The 26,581-nt window shown below is 38.9% G+C and overlaps 1 protein-coding gene across 2 annotated transcripts in view; it reads left to right on the top strand.

Moving 5' to 3' along the window:
• The window catches only part of LOC111028715 (dachshund homolog 1), a 127,987-nt gene extending 103,549 nt beyond the window's left edge, over positions 1 to 24,438 (top strand). For both annotated transcript variants that reach the window (XM_022307448.1, XM_022307447.1), the window contains 4 exons: positions 14,702 to 14,848; positions 15,531 to 15,704; positions 23,184 to 23,297; positions 24,386 to 24,438. In XM_022307448.1, the coding sequence (XP_022163140.1) occupies positions 14,702 to 14,848; positions 15,531 to 15,704; positions 23,184 to 23,297; positions 24,386 to 24,438 (488 nt within the window). The remainder of the gene's footprint in view (positions 1 to 14,701; positions 14,849 to 15,530; positions 15,705 to 23,183; positions 23,298 to 24,385) is intronic.
• The last annotated feature ends 2,143 nt before the right edge of the window (positions 24,439 to 26,581 follow it).

Raw genomic sequence — 26,581 nt, 5'->3', positions numbered from 1 at the left:
CGCTTTGGCGAGTGCGCGTTCCAAAACCTATAACTATTTGCGTTATTGTGTAGGTGTGGGTGTGTGGGTGCACGCGCGCTCACTTAACTCGAAACTCAGTTGGTGGCGGCGGTCAGCAATCCGACTCTTCGTGCTTTGATGTCCGGTCTCGTTCGTTCCACGGGGGGTTTCAGTAGACCCGAAAACAAGAGATGTCAAACGGCGCTGTGGTCTGCAGACCCGTCGCCAGCGCGACCCTTGGCCGCGGCCAGCGCGTTTTACGTTTCAAAACCCGCCGGTGCGGGTAGCGACCTTTTGTCGCGTCCAGCGGGCCCGCGCCGCTCGGGATTTAATAATAACGCGATTTTAATCGAAGTCGAGCACATCAAAAGCCCGGTCCGTAGTTTCTTTGTGATCATTTCACGGATGCAAAATCACCAACACGCCGCCGGACCGTCCGGCGCATCGGCGAGGGGGGTGTTTGGTGGGCTGGGGGAGGGCGTTAAATATTCATTGACGCTAACGCGGGCGAGGGAATCGAATTCACGCCATCCGAGATTTTTGACGTCCCAATTACATAATATTTAGTCGTAGACGATCACTAAAAACCGATTAACATAAACACACACGAACACACGCCACGCTATACGGTTTTCTTTGATATAGTGATGTTGACGTGTATATATAATATTATCGTGTATATGCGTATTACTGCTCTGCAGGACCAAGTGTATAATCGCTGGGCACAGTTCGATTTATGGTAAAAACTAGTCATTTTATTATTACACATCATATTATTACATAACAAATAAATAAATAAAATAATACGACTACGCTTCCTCCATAGTAAGAACACGCGACAAGACGTATTGATCGTTCATCGGGTCGTCGTTACAATATTATTACTATTATAGTAATTAAATATACCTTTTTGAAGTCACTCGTGTATAGTCCAGCTAGATTTCGATTTTCCTTTACTAAGTATTATATTATATTGTTTATAATACTCACGCGTAACGCCGCTGTATACACCGCGCAGGGGATCAATGGCGGTTTCGTTATTGCCTTTCGAATACTTACGTCTTGGGGATTTTAATGCGCCACTTCTGAAGTAAAGCGCCTCGCATAAATAAGCATTATAAAATAATTCCGAGCCCATTTCACCCATCCGCCCGGCCACTGATCTGCTGTTGTTGCTGATGTGGGGCGGAGGGGAAATCCTCTTATATGGAAATATAAATTATTAAACTTACACTGTGTGACCATTTTATGGATGGACAAAAAGGGCAGGGCAAACGACAGTGGTGGCAGACCCGTCGTAAAGGCGAGCCTCTCGCTATATATGCATATTATACTGTATACACATATATACATTGCACAGCGTATATCTCAGTTTTATTGTTTCTCTACCGTCGTCTCCCATCCCCTTTTGCTCATTAATTCCCGTGCGAAATATTCCGCAGAAAGTCTTGTTTACACAGGCCACGTACACCCAAAAACACTTTATACACCGCCCCTCCCGCGTGACCATCAACCCTATAAATATATATATTATATATTATCCGTTCGGTATAACGTTTATTGCCCATTTTGAGTGCACGAGTAGGGGACAAATTCCGATGCGAATGTCATTCCGATCGGGTTTTAGAGACCGTGTCAAAGAACCCAAAATTCTCGACCTTCGCAGGTACACGTATAGTCCATATGCAATTATTGACCGCAGGGTTTTAAGTGTCATTCGATAAGATTTTAAGGGTCGCTTTACACGAAGAATTATCGTCTGCCGTTTCAGTGCACACATATATTAAACATATATCACACACATATTATGTTATTCATTTGCCTATTGTACCTATATTATATATGTACACGCGCTACTCAAAAGCGAAGTAATACAATAGCCATAGCGGCTACACGTTGTAAAATGTAATTTGATTTTGTTAAGTGTTGGATGAGAGTAGGTTTAAGTCCTGTGCTAGTGAATTTTTATTAAAAAACATTTCGACCTTTTTTTTATAGCAATTTCGAGTTTTATTGACATGATTACAAATAAGTTTCCAAACACCGTGGTGAACTTTGGACAAAAACCCTTTGTGTACGGCACCACCATAGTATTTTTTTAAGAACGTTCCTGAAAACGTAAATTGTCCGAATGAAGACAATCCCCGGGGAATATAACCGTTTACCTTTGATCTGTCGCTATTAAAATTCGCGTATACAAACTCTCGAAGGGTCCACTCATTATTGTATTCTTCCCCATGGCCGGCGCACAAATTGGATTCCTTGCTCGCTGCAGCAGCGCGTCCCTCCGGCTACGTAGCACATAACAGTAAAAAGGTATTTCGGTTATTACCAAGAAGAAATATTGTTTTTTCTTTTTTCGTTTTTTTTATGTTGCACAGTAAAAACATAAAAAGAGAAAAGAAAATATCGCCTTACAAATGGTCACGAGAAAATTCATTTCTGCGTCCGAATATGTTTGTCCAACCCTCGCCCCACGCACGCCACCGAATAATTGAAAAACATCGAGCAATACAGTCGTAAAGCCTGTTGTCCCGCACAAAATGCACAACAATATTTTTACGATCTCCCGGAAGATGCGCTTATCGCCACAGACAAAATAATTAAATTCCGGAAGCTGATCCTGCGCGATGATGCAAACTGCGAACGTTTGATAGTATTATATTATTTTATTTTGTGAGCACGCTCCAAACTTTCGGCATTTTTGTTTCTCTATTCCATTGATTTTGATATTTTTGCTCGTTATCGTCAATTCTTTGTGATAATGATACACTACTATTAGCCTCGTCGCGATTCTTGCAAAAAATTAACGTTTTGTTTGTGAATTTTTTGCATATCAGCAGGAGTTGTACAACAGTTGTTGAACCGATATGAGTCTACATCGACGAGCGAGGATAAACCGAGAGAGGAAACTCACTGATTTCCAGAGCATATTATTACGCCATATATAATAGTATATTATTACTGTTATCTCGTGTCGTCGTCGTGTCGATGCGACGGATGAAAAACGGTCCTGTAGGATAATAATACTTTTGCAGTGATGCATATTAAAAACTACACACACGCTGCAGCGTCAGGCGCGTGCGGTGCGACAACGGTCTGTTTCCGGTCCGCCGGTTCACCGCCGCCGCCACCGCCTCCCCATGCAACCTTAGAACGATTTGCGCGAGGCGTGCGCGAGCTTCGATTAGAATAACCATATTTGTATAATATGCACACACACATACACACACACACACACACACACACACACACACACACACACACACACACATGCGGCCACGACCCTTTTCGCGCGATCTGCGGTGAATCTCTTTAGTCGTGCACACACACATACACGAGTATTATAGTCACTAGTAAGGTTTGTTTTTTTTATCTCCGTGACGCATACGCTACATTCGAACGCTCTCCGTCATCGTGTGCGTGCGTGTGCAGCGCGTGGGGAGCGACTCGGAAATAAATCGTTATTGCTTGGGTTTGGTTTTTTTATTCTTTTTCCTTTTACGATTCGAAACGAAACGACCGTAATAATAATAATAATAATAATAATAATAATAATAATTGTCGGCGCGTGTATATGAGACTCGGACCTATATATAGTACCTATCATTGTAGCGCTGCTGCAAATATATTATAATCGGACGCGGGCAAATGGCTAAGTGAATACTCGCGTTACGCCCGTGTGTAACTGTTAGTTACCTACATACTATTATACCTATCGTCTACTTGTCCGTCGAAATCGGTCGGTCTTGTAATTACATTAAACGCCGCCGTGGTGTCGTGTAAACAACCCGATAAGGGAGCGCTCGCGCTAAGTGAACTCGGTGCTCGTTATCGGTAGTATAGGTAGGACGTGTCGCGTCGTACATATTATTATACGAATAATATAATAATATATATCTGCGACGTGTTGTACCTGCGGTGTGAATACCTGTGTGTGTGTGTCCTTGATGGCGACCGTTGGCACAGTCTTCCGACGGCGTTTCGCCACACACGGAGACCGTCGACATCGTCGGTTTCCTGACCCGATCAGTGTCGTGTGCCACCTACACACGCACACGCACATACACACACAAAATAAATACAATATCATGTAATTTAGAAGCCGATTTATAGCCACCGTATAAAATACGCGACATCAGTCGTGTTGTGCTCGAGTGCTGCCGACCGGCTGGTGTCCGATTATCGGCTGAAAACGAATTAATGTTTTGGTTTTACAATATACCTAACTGATAACAATATTGGGGACGAATATTAAACGATCATTAACGGTACATGGGGGTGGGTTGAAATACGGAGTTTGTGCGAAATTTCGTCGATGTCGGAAGTTGTTGCAGCTGATCTCTCCCGTGCTGGGTTATGTGCATGCGTGAACGTCCGGATGACGATAATATGGTTTTTTACGTTTCACTGCCTCCGTCAACGCGAGCATCGAGGTCTAAGCAATCGATATTTTTCTTGTCGTTGATTAGAATATTTTACGGCTATTTTTAGAACGGTCTCGCCGATGATTTCAATAACCTTTTTTGATTTCGAATAATTTCCACTTCAAAATGCGAACCGTCACGTGATCTATAGGTTCGACACGTATACCTACGCCAAACCTATGTGGCTATATTTTATACTTATAATATTCGATGATAATATTCTCCATAGTAATATTGCAGCTCCTTAAGTCTGTGTGTTATCTTTGAGTCGCAATACCCTCAACACATGCTTGCATCATAATATTCACCATTATGTTTTGTACACATTAGTATATACATCATAATATTCAAGGAATATACTTTGCCGACGGTTATAAACTCATTGTACACTGTCAAGGTCTGCGTCATTTTTTCTTCATAGTTTTGCATTCATTATTTTGTCGAACCCGTTCACTGGTGCAATAGTACTCGTTTATACTACTTACTGCTGCAGGTGTAACAATTCCCGACGGGCGGTGAAAATTTGGGATTCGTCAACAAAAATGTTTTACTATTCACCTGTATGTAGGTAGGTACTATTTAGGATTTTATCATAATTTTAATAACGATTTCTGCTGTCGACATTGTCATAAATTCGAGATTATAAACAGTAAATATATGCATATATATATATATATATATATATTTAGGGGCTATGATGATAAAAAATACTAAAAACCAGAAAACTTTTCGATCGGAATCGATAGAACTATATAAAAGATATTGAAAATTACAACGGTACGAAATTAATTGCAAAGCAGCCCAGCTCACTGATGCAAATATTTTGAATATAACTTTTTGTTTTAAATTAAATATACATTATATATATTCCTTTACTTTGCGTTAATATAATGACGCGTGTCCTTGCGGTATTTACATTTTAAGTAAAGGGAGGTGGAATATGATATAATATTTTAGTTTAATGCAACAGTAATCAAAAAACAGAATTTCAAAATCGGCAAAACAATACGTATAGGTGCAAACTCCCTAACCCTTGCGCGTGGTTTAAACCACGACGAACGTGGACTACTCACCCGCACCCGCTTTGGAACGTCGCCACCTCCGTCACCGTCATCTACACAATATATATAATATTATTTGCACCCGACGGAATTACGACAGATAAATACGACGATAAATTATGCGTATGTAATGTGTGTACTTACATATTATTAAATAGTACATGACGTGCCCGAGCGCGTTTTGCGGCCCACGAATTCCTGGAACTTGAGGGAGGCAGTGTACATAATATATATACATATATTATATCAGTTTTAGTAATAATAATATAGTCACCGTATATGTATATATTATGATAAGACGTTGTTTGCCGAATTGTTTTCTTCGTCAAAGCATTCCTATATAATATGCGACCGCGAGCCGCCGTTGGAAGCTTTGTCCTGTATATATACTCATACAATTATATAATGCATATATATTATAACGATTTCGTCGAGTGGACTTGATGATATTATTATGTACGTGTGTTAGAGTGCGCGTTCGCTCTAGCCGCCAACCCGATGATTCTCATCATTGATGTCCGAGACCCTAAGAACTAGAAAACACTTCTTGGCCGCGGTCGAAAAGCACGCTTCTGCGGTATCCACGCGGCACCTTGTCGTTTCGGTTGAAAATTGAATCGAAGGATTTCTCGTGACTAACACTGACACTGCAAGAAAAATGTTTTCTCGAGTAGTATACGATGTATATACACACTATTTAATATTATTATTATTATTGTAAGATCGTCATACTGTAATATGAACATTAAACGGCGTTTAGTCAATATATAACTTGCGTCTCACCGTATAGTATATGTATAATATATATAGTATATACACTATATATGTGTCCGTTAACTGTTTTAGTCGGCAAACGCACTCCGCGTTACATTGTGAGTTAACGTATACATACACGAGATATATTATAGGAAAAACAGAGGTTATTATTTTCTCGTGTTTATTTTTTTTTTATCGACGGGCCCAGACGGTATTTTACAATAAATTACGAACCATATTATGTAATTACGGCGAAAACGCAGCGAGTGCATACGATACAACGGCCTGGAATGACCAGAAGACGATACGAAGCGAACCCCGAGAAATATCGAAATGGATATTATATATTATTATTATTATTATTATATATTATCCGGTCGTAAAAACACATATTATAATATTATACTTATATATTGTATATACATCGTCACAGTGTATGGCCGCGAAATGCCAATACCACGGCCGTACACATTATTATCATTATTATTAATGTACTGGTATAATATAGCCAGCGAGCGAATGTATGCATTTGTATACTTTTACGATCGACCAGACGACGTCTGACGAGGCGCTGGACGAGATGGTGGAGAGGTCAAGAAGTAGGTGGAGTGGGGCGGGGGAGGAACGGGAGTATATAATATAATAACATATATATATATATATATATACTACAATATACATACATAATACGTAATAGTTGTGTACTCAGTATTCGCGAGATCACCGCCACCGGGGCGCCGCAGGTGACATAAAATATAAAATATACGACGTATAGCCTGTTGCCGCAATAAAATCGCCGACGAAACGCAAAAAGCAAACGCCGTCGGTGCACAGTATTATATATACGCGCTTATATGGCTGAAACTTCGCGTTTTGTCAACGCGCGTCTCTTCCATCATGATGACCGGTGACTTTAACGACCAAAAAACGCCTTTGCCGCCGACGACGCGACAGTTCAGCTGTATTATTATTAGACTCCCGGAGCGTTCGTGGCGTATAAGTAATATCGATTATACGTTATTGGTAGCTGCAACTCTCAAATTGTATGCGACGTGGCGGTGCGGTAGGGAAGGGAGAGAAGATGATGTGCCTTCTCGCATATGTTTTATAATATATGTCTCGATAGCTTTATAACCCCGGATCTCATTCGCATCTATATAAACGACGTACGAAATATTATACATACCTACTATAATATATTATAAGCAGTCAATGTGAGACCGTATCATGCTGCCGCAGGTACGCAAATATAGCTAGTTTTTGCGCCACACAAGGTTATATAGACCAGAGATTCTTTGGTGATTTTTATCGTCCAGCAGTGCTCCCATGAAACACTAAAATATCCAGTAACACAAAAAAAACCTCGGGATGACACATACGTGCCGCTTTTTGTGCACGCGTAATTGCGTTTAATTGTCATGTACGGCCGTCCGATCGGACCGTTAAAACGTGTAAGTACAGTCGTTTTTGACGATCGGGTAGATCCGTGGCGGCGGCGGCGTCGAAAGGTACATAAAACTCGGCGGCGGGTGACACGTTAAATTCGACGAGGGAAATTGAATTGGAGTTTTATTATTGGACCAAGTGTCGTGATTCCGACTATAAAACAACCGTTAAATAGGTCCGTTACTGCTATGTACGCACGTCATATTATTATTATTGCAATGGTTATACATACATATGCGCGAGCGCTCGCGTTTTTAATTGACACGCAACATTTCCAATGCCCCGTCGGCTATCCCCCTCGGAACTGTCGAGCGGGCATATATATTTTATATATGTATAGGTTAGGTGCTGTGTCACACACACCGTCATTTACGCACATATCATATTATATAGATACGTTGACGACGACGACGACCGAGTATAATATTAAAATATATTATATTATATTACGTTGAGTCGTATGACTCAAAGGCCAACGGCAGCGGCCACACGTACTACTATAATATACAATCATCTATACATAATATTATATTATATGCGTGGCGAGATGGGATTATTCGCCGTTTTACGAGCTGCAGGTTTCCTACGATGAGCGGGGTTAACTGCTGCCCCCACCCACTAAACCCACTAAACCCGCGACGACCGAGCACGGCCCGTTTTCTCGAGGAATTTACAATAAGGTCCCCAAAGTTGTCCGGGGAATTGCTTTGCGAGCACACGAATATCATAATATATTATACGCACACACGAACTACACAGCGGAGCGCAACTATCGTGACTCGGTTTCTCTCGGGCCGACACATGTGGCCGGGCGATGATCCTCTTCCGCCTTTTATGGTCCGAAAGCACCTTGTTGAGATAATTACTCGATGGGCGGGCGTATGTACGCGGAGGGCTTAACTGCGGTCTCCGGGTTTCCTCCTCGATTACCCGATATTAATGTTAATACGTGCCGGCGAGATGGTCTGCCTGCTCGGCGGCGTGGAGCGATAAGGAACGACCGCGGCGACGACGACTACGACGACGGCGACGACCCTTTCTCAGCCGCATATAATAATTATTGTCTCCCCCCCCCCCCTCACGCCGACGATACACCGGTGCGCATTTTCTTCCGATCGTTTTGAGGCCATATGGGACAGAGTATCCGGTCAACCCGAGTCGTTATGTGGTCGTGTGATGGGGCTGGCGGCTCCTGTGGTTCAACTGCTACAGTGGTACACGTGTCTTTTGTAATAATTATATTATTATTATTATTATATACCGCGCGGGTCTATGTTAATGTGTAGGCTTCTGCTATCAGTTTCGGGTGCTTATAATGTGTGTGTGCGTGTGTGTGTGTGTGTGTGTGTGTCGGTGATTCAATTCTCATTCGTGATGTGCTGTTCAATAAAAACAAACGCAAGCCGTGTACATTATATTATCGTACATTACTATGTTACGCGGGGACATGCTCTCGTTGGGACGACCATCATCGTGTTTTCATCTCCCGTCATCGGCTGTAATTTATTTTTCAATGTTCGTTTCGTCACCAACGACAAAAGTTCCCGTTCAGCGAGAGAGAGAGAGTCGTGTTTATATAGTGGCGACGAAATAAAAACGAAAAAGGTGCCGGCGACGAGACAGCCAACGAACGCATTACACCCACGCGCCCAAAGATTCCGCTCAGCGCCTCCACCGTACAGTCTCTCGCCGTCTAATAGGTCGTGTTAAACGCAAATTATATAAAGCCCGACGACGGTGTTGTCATTTAAAATTCACTTAAAACAACCACCGCCGCAGCCCGCGGGTGTGGGAAGAGCGTGCGTAGGAGCGGCGGTGTGGGAGCACCCCTTTTACCGGCTTAGCAAAGCGTAAACACAAAGGACGCAAATTCGTATAACTTTTCCGGACGGGCTGCCGCGCGCGAAAGAAGAGAGGAATTTTGGAGTGCGCCTCGAGACGTACACACGCACACACCCACACACATAATATGTATATATGTATATACACGAAGAGTTTTTAAGCCGAAATGTTTTAATATGATTTCGGGACAAAACTTGCCGTTTTCTTAACCACCTTTTGCCTGCAACCCTTCCGCCCGCCGTGAGAGGGTGCGTATTAAATCTTGCACGCGGCGGAGAGGGGATGATCGGTGTTTGACGAAAATCGATAACGAGAATATATATGTGTATATATACAGTAGGGTCGCGCATACAACACAAACGCACGTACACTCTGTCTCTGTATATATTTATACACACTTATATGCTCCCATACGTTATTACAATATATCAATATGACAATATAAATAAACATATGTATATATATATATATATATATACTTGTGCTCGAATATAAACACACACGTGAAACGCGTTGAATTTATTGAATATAATCCTAGCGCTTCGTTTTATATGCGTATTATATATATGTCTATGTGCGTATGATAAGCTTTCGTACAATATGGCGTATTATATTATAGTATATTATATATAATATTTCGAACGCGCGCGCGCGCGACTGAATTATTATTACCCTGTTATAATATTATTCTAGGGGTCGCGGTGTGATAAGACCACCGTCGCACATAAAAGTAAATGACACGAAAATCGTATATAAATATATAAAGTCACCGCCGTGTATCCGACGAGTGGAAAAATTGACTTTTTCCCGCCGCCATTGTTCCCCCGACGACCGAGTTTTATGTGCATACAGTATCCAAATGCAATTTCTTTATCAAATGACAAAACGACTGGAAAAATCATTTTCACCTCCCGCCGCCGACTCCACGATTTTTTCGCGCACATTAAACGTAAGCACGCGAGTAAATATGATTTCGCGCCCTATATAACGCTGCACGCGGGCAGATTATTATTATGTATAAAAATATATCGCTTGATGGGTGCAGCGGATCGCGGGTGTGCTCGCGTTCTCCCTATCTGCAGCAGCAGTACCTATACACGCGATATATACATATATATGTGTATGCGTTTTATTTTTATCCCACCCACTCGCCCACCACCCGTTCCATTGTCCGCGAGATAAACGCAAATGCGAGTTGTCACGGGTTAACGCGGGTAACGTACTACGGTCCGCTGGCCGACAGGATATTGAGTTACACCGGTGGTGTGCTGCTGCACTCGTCTATTCCGGTGCGGTGCATTCGAAAACGGCACATCGGCTCAGATATATTATTATTATTATTATTATTATTATTATTATATTTTTGTCCTGCACGCGCTCCAGACCGGTATTTTACGATAAATCTGTACATACGCAATAAAATGCGTAGAATATTATGCGTCATTATACCGAGTGTATAGGTACCTGTATGCTGCACTGTTGCAGTATAGGAGCTAAAATGTATATTATTATTATGTAAGGCCGCTGAGTAGACACACCATTGCCGCGTGTTTATTTTTTATTTTCGTAAAAAACAAAGCCGACCGTCCTACACACATTCTGTCTGCTAATCGGTTCGGACCCGATTTCCCCTTCGGTCTTCGGATGCGCATCGCACTCTCACGTGATATACGCATCAGATATTATTATTATTGGTACGCTGTATACTATATACCTATATTAGTTGTACATAGAATATAATATGTTATACCTATAAGTTATAAAGCGTAGGTAATAATATTTTCTACGTCGTGCACAGCTATTGAGCGTACTGTACAGTGTAAAATAGGTACTTATTTTATACATATATTATTACATTAATAGGTATTATGATATAATAATTATTATTGTAGAGAATGAGAGTCTCTAAACACAGATGGACGACCGAGGGTATTTTTATATTGTTTTTTAATTATTACTTCGAGACAATGATGTACGATATCACAACATATGCAGTGTTTTGATTTTCTTCTTTCGTATAGTTATCCGTAAATAATAATAATTGTTATGCTTTCATATGACATTTTATCTTTTGTAAACTATTTCACTCTGTTGATAATATTTTGAAACAAAAGACTTTTTTGAAAATTTCAAATTTTAACATGCTGAATTAATGTTTTTTTTTTTTTTTTAATAACTGATTAGCATTTGAAGTCATAATTTCAAATGCGGTTCCTAGTATGAATATCAGAAAAATATCGAGTACAATATGTACAGTATAATATGAAATTTAAAATGTTGGTAGAAATTTAATCAACCTGGTGAAAAACATAAAGAATAACACTGCTGGTATATGAAATAGAAGTATTCTAACCAAATAATTTTTTGAAAAGCACAATTACCGATTGACATTAGGAAAGTCTTTTCTATCATATTTTGTTTAGTGCAGTAATCAGCACTGCAGTATACTTATATAATATTATATTCTGTTGTCTTACATGCCCGTATTAAAACATAAAATACCTACGATGCTACGTCGTGTATACCCACTCGTGTTTAGCCCAGTGAGTTTAATATTATGCTGCTCAGCTCGATCGAGTGGTTGGAAAGCGTTCCGTTTGTGGGGTTAAAAGTTCGTGCATAAGACATGACAAACGAGTTTACGATTTTTGACTTTAATGTTTTATAATTTTTATACTCCCCGTTTTGCTATTTACGGAGAGGGGTGCATACGTATTCAAACCAAGAGCTCTGTAGTATATACATATATATATATGTATATAAATTCGTGTTGTTCTCCTTATATTATACACACTTTATCGCTGTTAAAAGTCGTAAAAAAAAAAACAAAGACTCGTCGCATAATTTACGGTTAAGCGCCTCGATAATTGTATTTTCCAGTCGGAAATTAACGTCGTTTCTCTCGAAATTATTCATGCCGATTCCACGCGCACGTTAAAAGCTTTGCGCCCGAAAGAAAAGGTTAAAAGCTAAAACAAGAAATAATGTTTCAAGGGTTGTAGTTGTTGTTGTTGTAAGTTGTTAATATTTTTTTTTTTATCGCGGGGAGCTGTTTCTTTTTTTTCTACGTATATATACAACGTTAAAAGGGTAAAGGAATTGTTGAGCAAAAATTAGCTATCTTAATACGATTTCGAGTCTGGCGGAGGTGGCGGAGGGGGCGGAGTGTAAACCTCTTTCGCTTTTCTCAAGTCAAAACAGCGGCGCAGCGTGTAGTACCTATATAATATAATAATATAAATTATTTGAAGGGAAATCTGTTTTTAATATCTCCACGCGTTATTTTTCTTTGCAATATTCATTACTTTGGTATATTATAGACTGTAATTGTAGTATCCCTCCCGCCGCCGCCCGTTAAACTAACGACAAAACTTCTGTTAAATGTGCCGTACAATATGCAAGAGATAATGTCAGTAGAAATATACAGGGGGTTTATGATGATGGCGCAAGTCCGAGGCGGAAGACTCCGACGTCAACGACATCGCCGACGCTCCAGCCGAAAACGGATTACGTTTCCAAAGCCAAAAAACCTCCGCCGCATGCACTATTTAAGGTCGTCCAATTACCGCGTGGGTCTCGGGAGACAGAGGTGGCTGTTTTAATTGTATTCTTTTGCGGAGAAATAATAATTATAAAGGAAATGCGAGAACGCTGCAACGTCTTGTTGAATTTTCCTCTTCGGTCCGTCTTCTCCTCGTCGTCGCCACCGCTGCCGCCGTCCGTCCCCTTGTTAGAAGTTTAAATGAAAATTATTTAAGAACCTCGAATATAAAAAGGAGACACTGTCTCTTCGTTTTCGATTAACGCCATTTCTTGATTGGATTATTTTTCGCGTTAATGCACTTTTGTGGTTTTAAATGGAGGGAAATATACTTAAAGCACCGACGCCGCAACGTTTTTTTTCTTTTATTTTTTCTTCTTGTCCGGATTGATTAAGGGGAAGCTTTTTTCACGAGTCTTAAGGTGCTGCTCGCGATCCATGCAATCGATATACCAACATAACACACACACACACACACACACCACATCACACCACACGAATCTTTTCTCATTTGTCGGCTGAGGTGCGCAGACGATGTCGACGACCGCGGGAGGGGCGAACCAAAACCCGATTTGTTGTCGAACACACAAACACCGATGGGATGTATATAATATTCAAAATGAAAACGTTCAATATAGCCGATGGTCTTAATTAAAGAACCGGTGGTCCGTCATTGTTCGAATGTCTATTATTATTGTTATTTATTAATCTTCGATCTGTGTGCGCGGCACAGCCTTGCCCACAGAATACACCCATCGACCAATGATACGTGGCTGCGGTGGCTACACAATATATAATATAGCGAACATAAAAATATTTTTCCGTCGCTTGACTTGTGTGTACACTTAAAAATAAAATTTAATATTAAAAAAAAAAAAAAAAATTACAGGAAACAACGAAATCGTCCGCCGCCGCCGCCGCCGTTGTCGTCGTTCGTTGTATAGTGCGCGCCCGCGGGGGCATTCGTATATATAATATAAATATATAAATATATATATAGACATACAGATACTATTATATGAACAAAACAGTCCTTTTGTGTGTTCATTCGGACGATGCGGAGAGGATGCCTGACTTGTTTTCCGATTTCTTTGATGAAACCACCACCCGGGTGCGGTCGGTGGTGCGCGAAATAAAATGTGTATATACGTAATACGTAATAATATGTACACGTAATATATAAAAATATATATATGTTTTGTATAATATTGTATATTTTATTAAATATGATTTCGTTGTGTTTGTTGAATCGAAAGAGACGGGAATGGTGGGGGTCGGGGTGCGCGGAGTAGTACCTATAGGCTATACAAGTATATAAATTATATATATGTGTGTGTGTGAGTGTGTGTCTACGGTAGATACCGCGTATATGGTATAATATTTGTGTTTGTCCGGTCCGATTAACTGCACGCCAACGTATATAGTTGACCAGTGGACCACAAGAATCGGGATACGATTGTGAAATAATAAACGGAAACCCAATTTACGAGATGTAGATACAATAATGTAGGTACCTGCTGCACGAATGCACACGCACATTCGTCTGCGTAATGTAAAAATAACCGACAAATATTATTTGTTCATATAGATCACTATTATTTATTATCATTGTGTTCCTCGTGTTTCAGTCGTTTACCAAAAGCGTTTGCGCCGAGAGAGGAAAGCCAGAAAACGCGTACAGGATCAGCTGGAACAAGAGTTGAAGCGGAGGGCTCAGCTGGAAGAGATGATCAAAGCGGCCGGTGCACCAGCAGACGCACTCCGTGTACTAACAGGTGCGTACTATCTCAAATGACTCGGACGGTTATTTTGACGAATATTCAATCACAGGTTCCAATGGGATACCTAAATTTGGAAACTAACTTTTAGTAGTTACTATAATAGTACTACCAATTTTGATTCATTAAATACGTTTTTTCGTGGTTAAGTTTAATTTTATAATATTTGTAGTATGACTTCTACGACGGTTGAATCGTATCCGCAATATCAGGCACATTCGTCGAATCTCTGAATAATAAAATATTAAAAACATAATGCACAATAAAATAATACCATAGTTCAATAGATTAGATTCATTCATAATGGTCATATAAAAATTTGTATACAGTTATTTTGTTCACATTACGTGCGATTTGTGTTAATAATAATGTATACGACGGAATGTGTAAGATCCAGTCTTCTTAGTCCATCTTCAGAATAGGTGCACAAAATATTTGAATACGCGATTACCTTTAATTCAGTGATATCCTAAATAGGGATAAATATAATATTGGCATAATGTCCATCTTGATCTGAGAGAATATACATTTCAATTTGGGTACTTAATTGTAAATTCCACATTTTAGTACTGTTTTGGTCATATTTTTCGATGTCAGCTATAACTGCGCATCGCCTCAGTAGTAGCGTCTACTACAACGATGTTGATATCAATAATTGAGTGCCGTTTTTTCCCTCCAGAGAACAACAACGAAAAGCCGAGGGACAGGTCCGAACAGTCGCAGAGCCCGCAAAACTATTCGTCGGGACAAGTGCAACGGGGTTCGGAGACGTCCAACGACAAGCAATGGAACTACTCGGGACTGGACCTGATGAGCTCGTCCGGGGCTGCCGCATTCTGGCAAAACTATTCCGGTAAGAAAAATGCAACGCAATAATATAATTATTTATAACGTAATATTTATTTACGACGGTATAGTCATAACTTGCACTACGTGACGCATCCATACGCGTGTAATAATAATATATACAGTGACCAGTGGTGGTGCAAATTATTTTTGCGACGTTCGAAGAGAATATTTATTTTTGACACTAAAAATTTCACAAAACGGCTACATTGTTACACGTTTAAGAGATCTCAGCTACTTTAAGACAAATACAAAAAAATCTGCACATTATTATAAAATATGTATTTCAAATCGAATTATCAATATAGACGATTAGAATTCCTATTCATTTTAACATATTGCTGTTAAGTATAAATATTGCTATGGGTATTATATAGCTTTTATCATCAGACACAATAATAATACTTCAAAAAAGTGTACGTCTATGAACGTTTATTATGGTTATTATATACCCACAAGCTATTTTGGACACGAAACTATTGCTTACAAAAACCTGACACCGTCACTGATTGCACTCTTAATGTTTACGCCCGTGTGCATGCTTACGTTCTCTGTGGCCCCTACCCACGTAAACTTAAACTTAAATAATGCAATATGTGTACGGTAGTGCCCTGTGACGTGTATATAACGCCGATATTGCGACGCGCGGGAAAATTGTCTCCGGCGAAGAGCAAACATAAACAGTGATTAGTCGGAGATTTTCTTTTATTTTTAAATTCGCATCTCGCACTAGTTACGTATTCATGAATCGCGCGCGTGTGTGTGTGTGTGTTCGTGTTCGTGTTCCTCGACGAGGGTGGTGGTTTGCCGTATACGAATATACACTTATATCTATATACACGGAGACTCGAGCAGCGTATTATTCAAAACTGCCTGCGTTATGCGAGTGTGTCGGTTTGTAATGAGAACTTCATACACTCGTGTGCGTATGACGTCCGCCCCGCAATGCTGCTCAGAAATTCCATTTGCAATAAACACCGAGGTTAACCCTCAGCCGTGCAAACGTTATGTGCTGCCGCCGCCGCAATTGATCCTTTACCACCCTCCAACCCCGAGCTTGCCTCAGAGTAGTATATACATATAATAATAATAATAATAATATATAATATAGCTGCAACGCGTATATTATTACACGGGTCTTTTTATTTTTATTTATTTTCCGCCCCATCTCTCGCCGTCTGCGGCGGCGGCGTCGGCGACGGCTGCGATGACGACAGCGACGACACTCACACACCCACACACCCGCACACCCAATACGCACACATAAATTTATATATGTATGTATAGTGCGTTGTGTAAACCCTTTTGGTACACTCGTAAAATCAAGCATTCACTGCGAATTAACCGAAAACTATGCATTTTTTAAACAGAACGGGACCTGGCATCGTGCAACACCGGGAAGTTGTATACACACACACTCGACACTGACGCTCGCAAACAATCGTTTTCCGGACGTGTAAAATGAAGGAGAAAAAAAAAACGCAAATGTAAATAAAACAAGGGGTGGCGGCTAGTTGTGAGCGCGGCGCGCCGAGAGTAATAAAAAATACGACTAAAAATAATACGGCGACCCTACTAAAATATAAACGAAATCGTATATAGCGCTTAAAGCGTATAAAACTGCTTTCGTTTTCGACTGCGATTACCCAGAAAATCGGTCCGCCGAGGATATTATTAATATTATTATTATTATTGTAACATATTATATTATTATTATTCCGATATTTTGTCACATTCGTCGTCGGCGTATATACGTCGTCCACGCTTGCGTCCCGACGTATTTATGTGTACCATACACCCAATCATATACCTAGGTATAGGTACTTTCGTGGGGGGGGGGGCATTGAAGGTGCGCTATACATGTACAATGTGTAATGTGTATGTGTTATTATAATATGCGTATATGGTTTTCAAAGACTTTCTGCGCTTGTTGTTTTTGCGTTTGTACTCGGAAAACTCCGCCGACACGAAATCCGCTTAAGTGGCAAAGGAATAAAAAGAAATAACGCCGACGGGCGGGGAGGCGCGGGAAGAAGGACAAAAAAGATAATCTTTTTTTAAACACATCGTGACAAAAGGTCGCGCTCGCGAGAGTGAACGGCGGGGGAAAAAAAAGCTCACGTTATTTATTCAATTTCACGGTTGAGCCGTTTTGGCAAGAAGCGATTATTTTTTTTTTTACATGATATCTCCGCTTCCCCTGCCCCGCGGGCGTATATTTTTGTGCCGACTCTCCGCTGTCGATTTAATATTCCTCCGCCCCGGGCGTTATTACGGCAATTTTCTCGGCACCGAATTACAATTTAATTTCGTCTTGACACATGAACTGCTGCTGCTACTTCTGCCTGTACAACGCGGTGTATGGAAAAACGACGAGAGTTATACTGCTGTAGCAGTGTACTTACACATAACGCACAAAGCAGTTTCCTAATGAAAATTATATTGAATCGGCGTAGTGGAGCGCACATGAAAATTCAATTTCGAACACTGTTGAGTGAATGTAAATAATATTAACAACAATAATAATATGTGCAGTCTTTTGTTTTTATAATATTATGTTTTCACTCTTCGCTAATGGCGAATTTATATTATATATATTTCAAGATTTGAGGCGGTGTGATTTGCTGCGAGTAATCGCTGTAGATAAATTGACATGAAATCCTAAACATTGCCAGTTTAAGCTTCCTAAGCTCCAACTATGTTATACGTTGTAATATTTCAAAATCGTAGTTTTGTTAAATCATTTTTATATGGAAGCATAGAATCGTTTGAATTCCTCGTCGTCGAACTCGTGCGACGGAACATAATAATATAATAATAATATACGATTATATCAATAAAAACATACTTTTCGGCGAATCAATCCTACTATAACCCTTCGGTATGTGATAGTTTCCTCGGAGATACCTTCTCGAAACTGGAAATATTAAATGAAAAAAATAATGAAAAAACGAGCGTGTACCGCAAAGTTTGTCCAAGTCCCTCGGAAGTGTATTCGAGAATGTGCGCTGTTATATTATTATATTGGTACACTTTACGCTATTATAGGTATGCATTTCGGATTCCGAGGCAAAAAAAATAAAATAAAATAATAACTTGAAAAGACTTTGATCCGTGGCAGCATATAGGTATTATTATTATTATTATTGCAGCGTAATGTCACCGGTGACGGCCGCGGCTTCTGCCAACAATCATATTATTATTATTATTATTATCTTGCAGCCATCACATTATGTGGTCGTGTGAAATCGGGCATGCGCGATAACAATAATAATAAGCATTACTCGCACATAAATAATTTTGTACGTATCGTATCTATATGGGTATTATAATAACAATAATATGTGTGTGCACAAACGAGCGTTTTCGGTGTTCGGACGACAACGTTCGTTGTACAGTTAGACGCGTTACGAATTTAAATCTGCTTCAGATTGCGTACAAAAATATAATAACAGCAACAACAACGAATAATGATAAAATATTATAACACGACGACTAGGACGACGGCGACTTGAACGACTATGCGTATTGATAGAATTCTATACCACTGTGTATAATAATAATAATAATAATAATAATAATAATAATAATAATATATAAATGTTTGACGTGTGCTTGTGTGCTGTACATACCACAATATTGACCATATTATATAGGTATACCGAATAGTGGTCGAGGAAAATTGACGGAAATTCGACACGCAGTATATTATTATTATAGTGAATTTTCCAGGTGGACAATCGTTACGGCCCCGACGATAACCATAATAATAATAATAATAATAATACTATATCGATATGTACGTATGTCGTCTGCTGATGGCAATCGTATAGTCGATCGCATTGTCCACACACACACACACATCATAATCGCGGTGTGTGCTTTATTGTCGAAAAACTCGCGTCAAACAAATCGTGCGCACGATATATAAAATATTATTATTATTTTTGTATTGTAATCGATTTCAAATGTGTGTGTGTGTACCTCGCCGATGGGAAAAAACTATTAACCGGTCAATTGCGCCGGACAGAGTTGCAGTTCCCACACACGATATATCTTAACGCTCAGTGCTCCGACGGCGGAGGGGGGAGGAAATCGAGTTCATATAAATATATATTATGCATTATTATTATTATATAGGTGGTATATTTATATGCATATATATATATATATATTACTGTACAACATCACATATTGTACCTACATAATTTAAACGCGCGTAGTTTTTCGACAGTATCGGGTATTTTTTATTATTTATTTTCGTTATACATTCATATTATATTAACATTTTTTTTTTTCGAAAAGCTCATTTAAAGTATAATTGAATTAGTTATTGGACCGTGCATTTTTAATTTGCGGATTTAATTTTTTCCACGCACGCGGCAAACGCTGCTGTTGCAGATGTATATGCACGCGTAGTATTTGCAAATTTTTTTTCGATTCGTTAACGCCCGGAAGAGTATAATATCGCTGCCGCTCTGCACGGATTTAAGCTGTCCGATGAACGCGACGATTTATCATCATATACCTGGTGGAACACAAACCCCATTATTTGGTTGTTAAAAAAAATTGCGCTCCGGTCGTGTGTACACGATGTATAAAAAAAAGTAAAAAAAAAAAAAGAAAAAAAGAGAAACAAAAAGGGGTCATCTTTATTTGGCCGGTTGGCTTATGCGCGTCGGGTGGGTGCTTATATGTATATTTGTATATGATATATATATAGACATATGTATAGTGCGTGTACTTTATGTATGTTGTATGTATGTATGTATGTATGTATGTATGTATGTATTTATGTACATTTTTTGTATATACACAATACACGTATAATATACAATATAATACATAAAACTGTAGGTAGGTAGCGAAGTTGTTTTAAGTAAACTATTGCGCAGTGTGACGGTTGAGGCGGGACGGGGGAAACAAGGCGCAACTGTTATATTCTATTTTCAAATATATAATTTAATATACTATGTATATGTACATTCCAAAATTGGATACCGTTCGTTCGGGCGCGGGAAAAATGAAAGTAATTTCGAAAAAAATATCCATCTTCGGAAACGTTTATTTTTTATTATTGGATATTCAAATGCACCCTTTTTCTCGTCGTGCGCGTCCCTGTTTTTTTCTTTTCTCTTTCGCCACCCACCCAACCTTCTCTCCGATCCCTGAGGTCCACATTTTCGAGTGCCGCGTAACAAGTTTTATTTTCATTCAAATTCTCGTTGCCGCCGCGTTAAAACACACGGCGGCGGCGTGTTTGCCGAATGTGGGATTACGCGGTCGAACCCCCCTTATATTTTCGAGAGTGAGTTTTTCGCTGTCGTCGTCGTTTTTTTTGTTCGTTTCGTACGCATAATAATATACATGCGTATCGCCTGACGCTCGCAAAATAATACAAATGCGGCAATGGGATATATGTCTGTCGTACGACGCGTATAATATGTAATATGCAAATATGCGGTTAATCGCGCGAGCCTGCAAAGTCACGACGGGTGAAAAAACGTATATTATGTAGTGAGAGAAAGTGAGCCGAGGGTGGTGCAGAGACGCGAAACAGGTCGGCCATGGTTGTACGTGGATATAGCCCCGTGGCAAAGTTGAAGCTGCGTATGGGAAGACGGTGGTAAAATTTCGGGTTAAGGTGCCTCGGCGTCTATATATATGTAAGAAAATAGAATACACAACCGCTATGTGTATAAGTATCTACCGACCCTTTTGCTTTTTATCTAAGCGGATTAACATCCGGCGGTACCGCGCGCGAGTATTTAATATTAATATGTATGGAAACGCGAGAGTAGTTATATATATATACACACGAGAGAAACGTACGCGACGACGACCTTTGTCCGTCAAACTTTCTTAAAACAACGCTGCACTTATATATATACATATTGTATAATATACATGTGGTATGGCGGTGATCCATAATTAAAGCGAAAACTTGGAAGGATGTGCCCGCCGCGCTGCCCACTCGTAATATTACGAAGTCCGTCCGGCGTCCGGGGGATGGTTTTCTTTGTTTTCTGCAAGTTTTCCGAAGCCAATTCTATACCACCGCCTCGCCACGCGTATATAAGACCAACGGCCGAACCCTTTATTATATTTACCCGCCTCTGCGCCGTTATAATATATATAGGTAAAATGATCCGGTTGACCGCTGTGGAAATAATAATAAGCACGATGATGTGTATCTCAGCTCTGTCTTTCCATCTATGCGTATATGTATATATATATATATATACAGACATTTCGGGGAGCTCGCATAATTACAAGTCAACGAAATAGGATTATACCACCACCGCCTCCGAGATATTAATTTTCCGGTTGTATACTCGTTCGGCGGTCGGTTTCTCTAATTTGACGAATGTTCGTGTGTGTAACCACCCTCTCTGCGAGCATTTATTAAGCTCGGATTACTATACTATATATATATATATATAATTGATATATATACACGCACGTGTTAACGGCGCATTGATATCTGCAGCGCCAAACCTCGCCCGTCGTAGCGTCCATATAATATATATGTAAGCATATACTATATAATATACACTTGTAATTAACACGACCGTTATGTACACCGCGATCGATGCTCTATAGAATCGTACAAGTAATAATAATTAGTGGCGCGGGCGATCGGCAGACGAGCAGACGACATTGCAGAGAGGCGGTTTTCCTCCCTCGCGGCCAAGTCCCGCTGAAATATATGATATTATATAGTCATCGCTATTATTATTGTACCTATGCTCTATAATAACGAGACGATACATAGTGTTTTCACTGTTTTTCGTGCGTGATTTCGGATGATTCGAGGCAATAACATAATATTCGCGTCCGCCACCCGCGTCTCTCGAACGCTTCCGCCTCGGGGTGGTTTTGATTGCGGGTATACATATGCATAATAATATACGCTGCATTGAAGAACTCTGCACAGTAAAAGGCAATAACAATAATAAACGCACTGTGTATATGATGCACATATTATTATACTATATACGTCATATATTTTGTACACGGGTTAATGGGAACCGTCGCGAGGACGGGGAGGGAAAAAAAGGCCTCCGGAGAGAGTGAGGGCGACGGGATCGCGCCGAGGAAGAGCCGATTTATGCGCTCGGCGTATATATTATAAACGTTTTCCGGGCAAATTCGCATTATGAAACGTATTATAAATGCATAGATGCGTTTTGCATAAGACGATACGCCCGGAGGCGCCTCTCTCTCCTTGCTCGTATATATATATATTGTGTATAAGCACTTCTCGCGCCCCTCACCCCATACTCATCCACCACCCACTACCCCGATCGCCCTTTTTGTCGCCGCCGACAATGACATTTGCCTTACGCGGCTATTCGATTAGCCAACAACAGCCCTTTGCCGCCGCACGCACACGCAGCAATAAAGAGAAAATATACATAATAATATAGAACACAACGAGAATTTTTACATTTATTTTTATTTTTATTATTATTATCGTTTGCAGAAACGTTTGCGCAGGAGCTCGATCTGGAACGAAAAGCCAGGCAGCAACAGTCTGCCCAACAAAATCAACAACAGAGCCAACACTCGGACAGAGACATCAAATCACCCGTTCCAGGTACGTTTTGAATATTTACTGTGACATTATCTATAAGTGGATATTTTTGACGTGACGGCATCTGAATGCAGTGTATCAATGTATAAATATACACAAAAATATAATATAAACAGATGGACGCGGGTTAGATTTGGGTTCCATCTCGATGGTGGCAACATTTTATTATACGGTTTTGCGAAAAACGAAGAAAAGACACGTTTTAAAAAAAACAATTTATATTATTCCCATACCTATCGATTTGAAATAATCTCTTTGGTTTTTATAATTGGCGGAAGTGTGCGGCGCTATAGCAGCAGAGCGCACCCTTCGGTAACGTGCTATTGGTCATATATATATACGAGTACGTATATTTGTATATATTATAGGTACCTATACAATAATAATGTTGTTTTCTAATTTTGAAACTTTCCGTTATCGTTTCACTCCCACAAACCGCCCACCCCACCGCCACCACTCTATCGGTTTTTCTTGTATTATAATAATGAAAAGTTGGACGACGACGACGATATCCGCCTTTGCTTTAATAACGTCGGTACACGCGTCGGCCACGGCGGCGGCGGCGTGTTGAATATCAATTTTCCATGACTGTCCCTTCACCCTCACACCCACCGCCATCGCCACCACCGAAGACGGCCACCCTCTTTCGCAAACCGCGTGTATATGTGTGTACAACTATAATACTGCAGTCGTGTGTCGAGCAACTATATAATATTTTGCTCGGAAAACAATCAATCATAAAGCTCCGGGGAAACGCCACCGCCGCGCTCGACCCCGGAGAAAGGCGAGTTTCCTTCTGTTTCCGACAGCAATCGAGTCGTACCATATTAAAATATATATACACTCGCACGTACACGCACGCACATGCCTCGTTGTGTGATATTGTTTGCATGAGTGTGGGTGGGTGGGATGGGTGGGTAATATCGCAGGAAATTTCCTTCGTGTACGCGCTCGTATACATAATATGTAATGCCGTCGCTTCGACTTCGATCCTAATTCGAAGTGAATACAACAACATAATAATATTATTATACCCGAATAATAATAATACGAATGGATTTTATACTATTATTTATTTTTTTTGTTTTCAGACAACAGGGCAAAATTTTTCAATAATTCCGTATTGTTCAGCACGGCTACATAATATAATTGCGGAACGTAGTTTAAACATTTTAAATAAAATTTGAATTGTACTTAATAAACAATATTAGTGAAGATTTTTTCGTTTTGTATCATATATTATATTATATTACATTATTATACCTACATATATATAATAATATTATTATTACGTATGTCAGCATTTTTTTTTCGTTTTTTTTTTTTTGTATGTATTTACGTATGTGACTTTATTATGGGCTTTTACGCGTGCAGTTAAAATGTATCGCATATATATGTATGTATTATATATTATTATAGTAATATTAACTATTAAAATATTATTTAGATGTATCGTTATATAGTGTTTCGCGACGAACAACAAACGTATTGAGCGTGTTGTATTTAGGCACCAATGCCGATACGAAAATAGTGTTTGTAATATCATGCGATCTCAAAAATCATGACGTGAAAATGATATAGGTATTGTATTATTATATTATTATTATAATATTATATGTAATCCGTTGTACGAACTCCGAAGGACACTTCGCCACCGACGTGGACCCGACGAGTCTGTAGACGATTACTGTACATTATACGCATTGATATATTAATATTATTATTTATTGATTTCATATTATTATTATAACTAAATAAAATTTACCGACTGATTTTTAGAAAAAAAAAAACATTGTAATTATAAATACTGTATAAATGTCTACGACGAATCAAGCGTGATGTGTCGTTTGGTAAATACCTAAATTATATATAATATTAACTTTAACTAATGTGAATGTATCGTGTCTCCCCACCCGAAAAAATGAAAAAGGAGAAAAAAAAATAATATTGCATTATAACACGGTTATACGTCCAAAAATTGTATAAATATAATATAATTATAAGTAGTTCCTTCTTTTGGCATCATATTTTTATTTTTATTTTTGACTTCTTTTGTTTAATTATTATTAAAACGAAACTTTCTTGTGACCATATGTCATGATAATAATGTGTATATTTATAATGTATTACGTACCGCCTAATTATTTGTATCGATATTTAAAGTTACAGTACTGTCAATATATAAAACATAATATGACGTATTGTATAATGTCGTGTGAAAGACACCCACTCGTGTTTTGCATTTTGTATAGAAGTATAATAATTTTAATATATATATATATATATATATATTGTGTATCGCCGTAATTTTATTAATTTATTAATTACTTTTTATAATATTAAATAATTTATATACATAATATATTATATTATAGTATTATGTGTATTGTGTATACATATTATTATAATTATTATTGTTACGTGTAATACGGTTGTAGATAAAACCAAAGAGGAAAAAATTAAAACTTAAAAAAAAATCATAATATACTAATAACGACTTAGCCAGTATAATATAATATATATATATATATATACAATAATGCAGTATATTATATATTATTATTATGTATTTCTTTTTTTCTGTAAATTATTATTATAAATATTATATACGATTACATAGTTCTATAATATCATTATAATATTATATCATCGACTAGGCTATATTATTTATTTAACTACAATTGATATATTATATCGCCCAATGTGTGTGTGTACATTTAAAATAAAAAAAAAATTAAAAAAACATTAATTAACAATAATTTCTACTTTTAAGCGAATATATTTATGTAATTTTAATGAAACTTGTTCGCCAAAATTCATTAAATGTGCACAATACGTATATGAAAAATGAGGTGTTTTTTCTTTGTTGTTCTTGGCTCCTATAATTCCTATACTACATATTGTTACAACGCTGATTTTATGATTTTAGTGCGTTCAAGTAAATTTGTACCGCAAGTGCGACAGTCAATAGTACATTTTGAAATGAAAGACAACAATAAAAAAGTGATGCAAAAATAAAAAATTTGCGAAGGTTTACATTTTGTTATTGATTAGCATATTTTATAATAATAATAAATGGAAGCAGGTACTCTAAAATATTTAAAAAAATAACTGTCACTCCGCGCACAATTCGAGCACTGGCTCTGGCAAGTACGAGCACGAGTGCACAAGTCCATGAGCTCACTTATACCAAAGTCGTGGTATATACCACTTAGTCGGCTGCTTGTGCGTATAACAATAAATCCTTTACTGCGAGGTACCCATAATATTACTTTTATTATTACATT

The sequence above is a fragment of the Myzus persicae genome, unplaced genomic scaffold (genome assembly GCF_001856785.1).
Source record: "Myzus persicae strain clone G006 unplaced genomic scaffold, MPER_G0061.0, whole genome shotgun sequence".
Lineage (NCBI taxonomy): Eukaryota > Metazoa > Arthropoda > Insecta > Hemiptera > Aphididae > Myzus > Myzus persicae.
The sequence above is the reverse complement of the archived record's forward strand: the minus strand, read 5'-3'. Positions and strand labels throughout refer to the sequence as shown.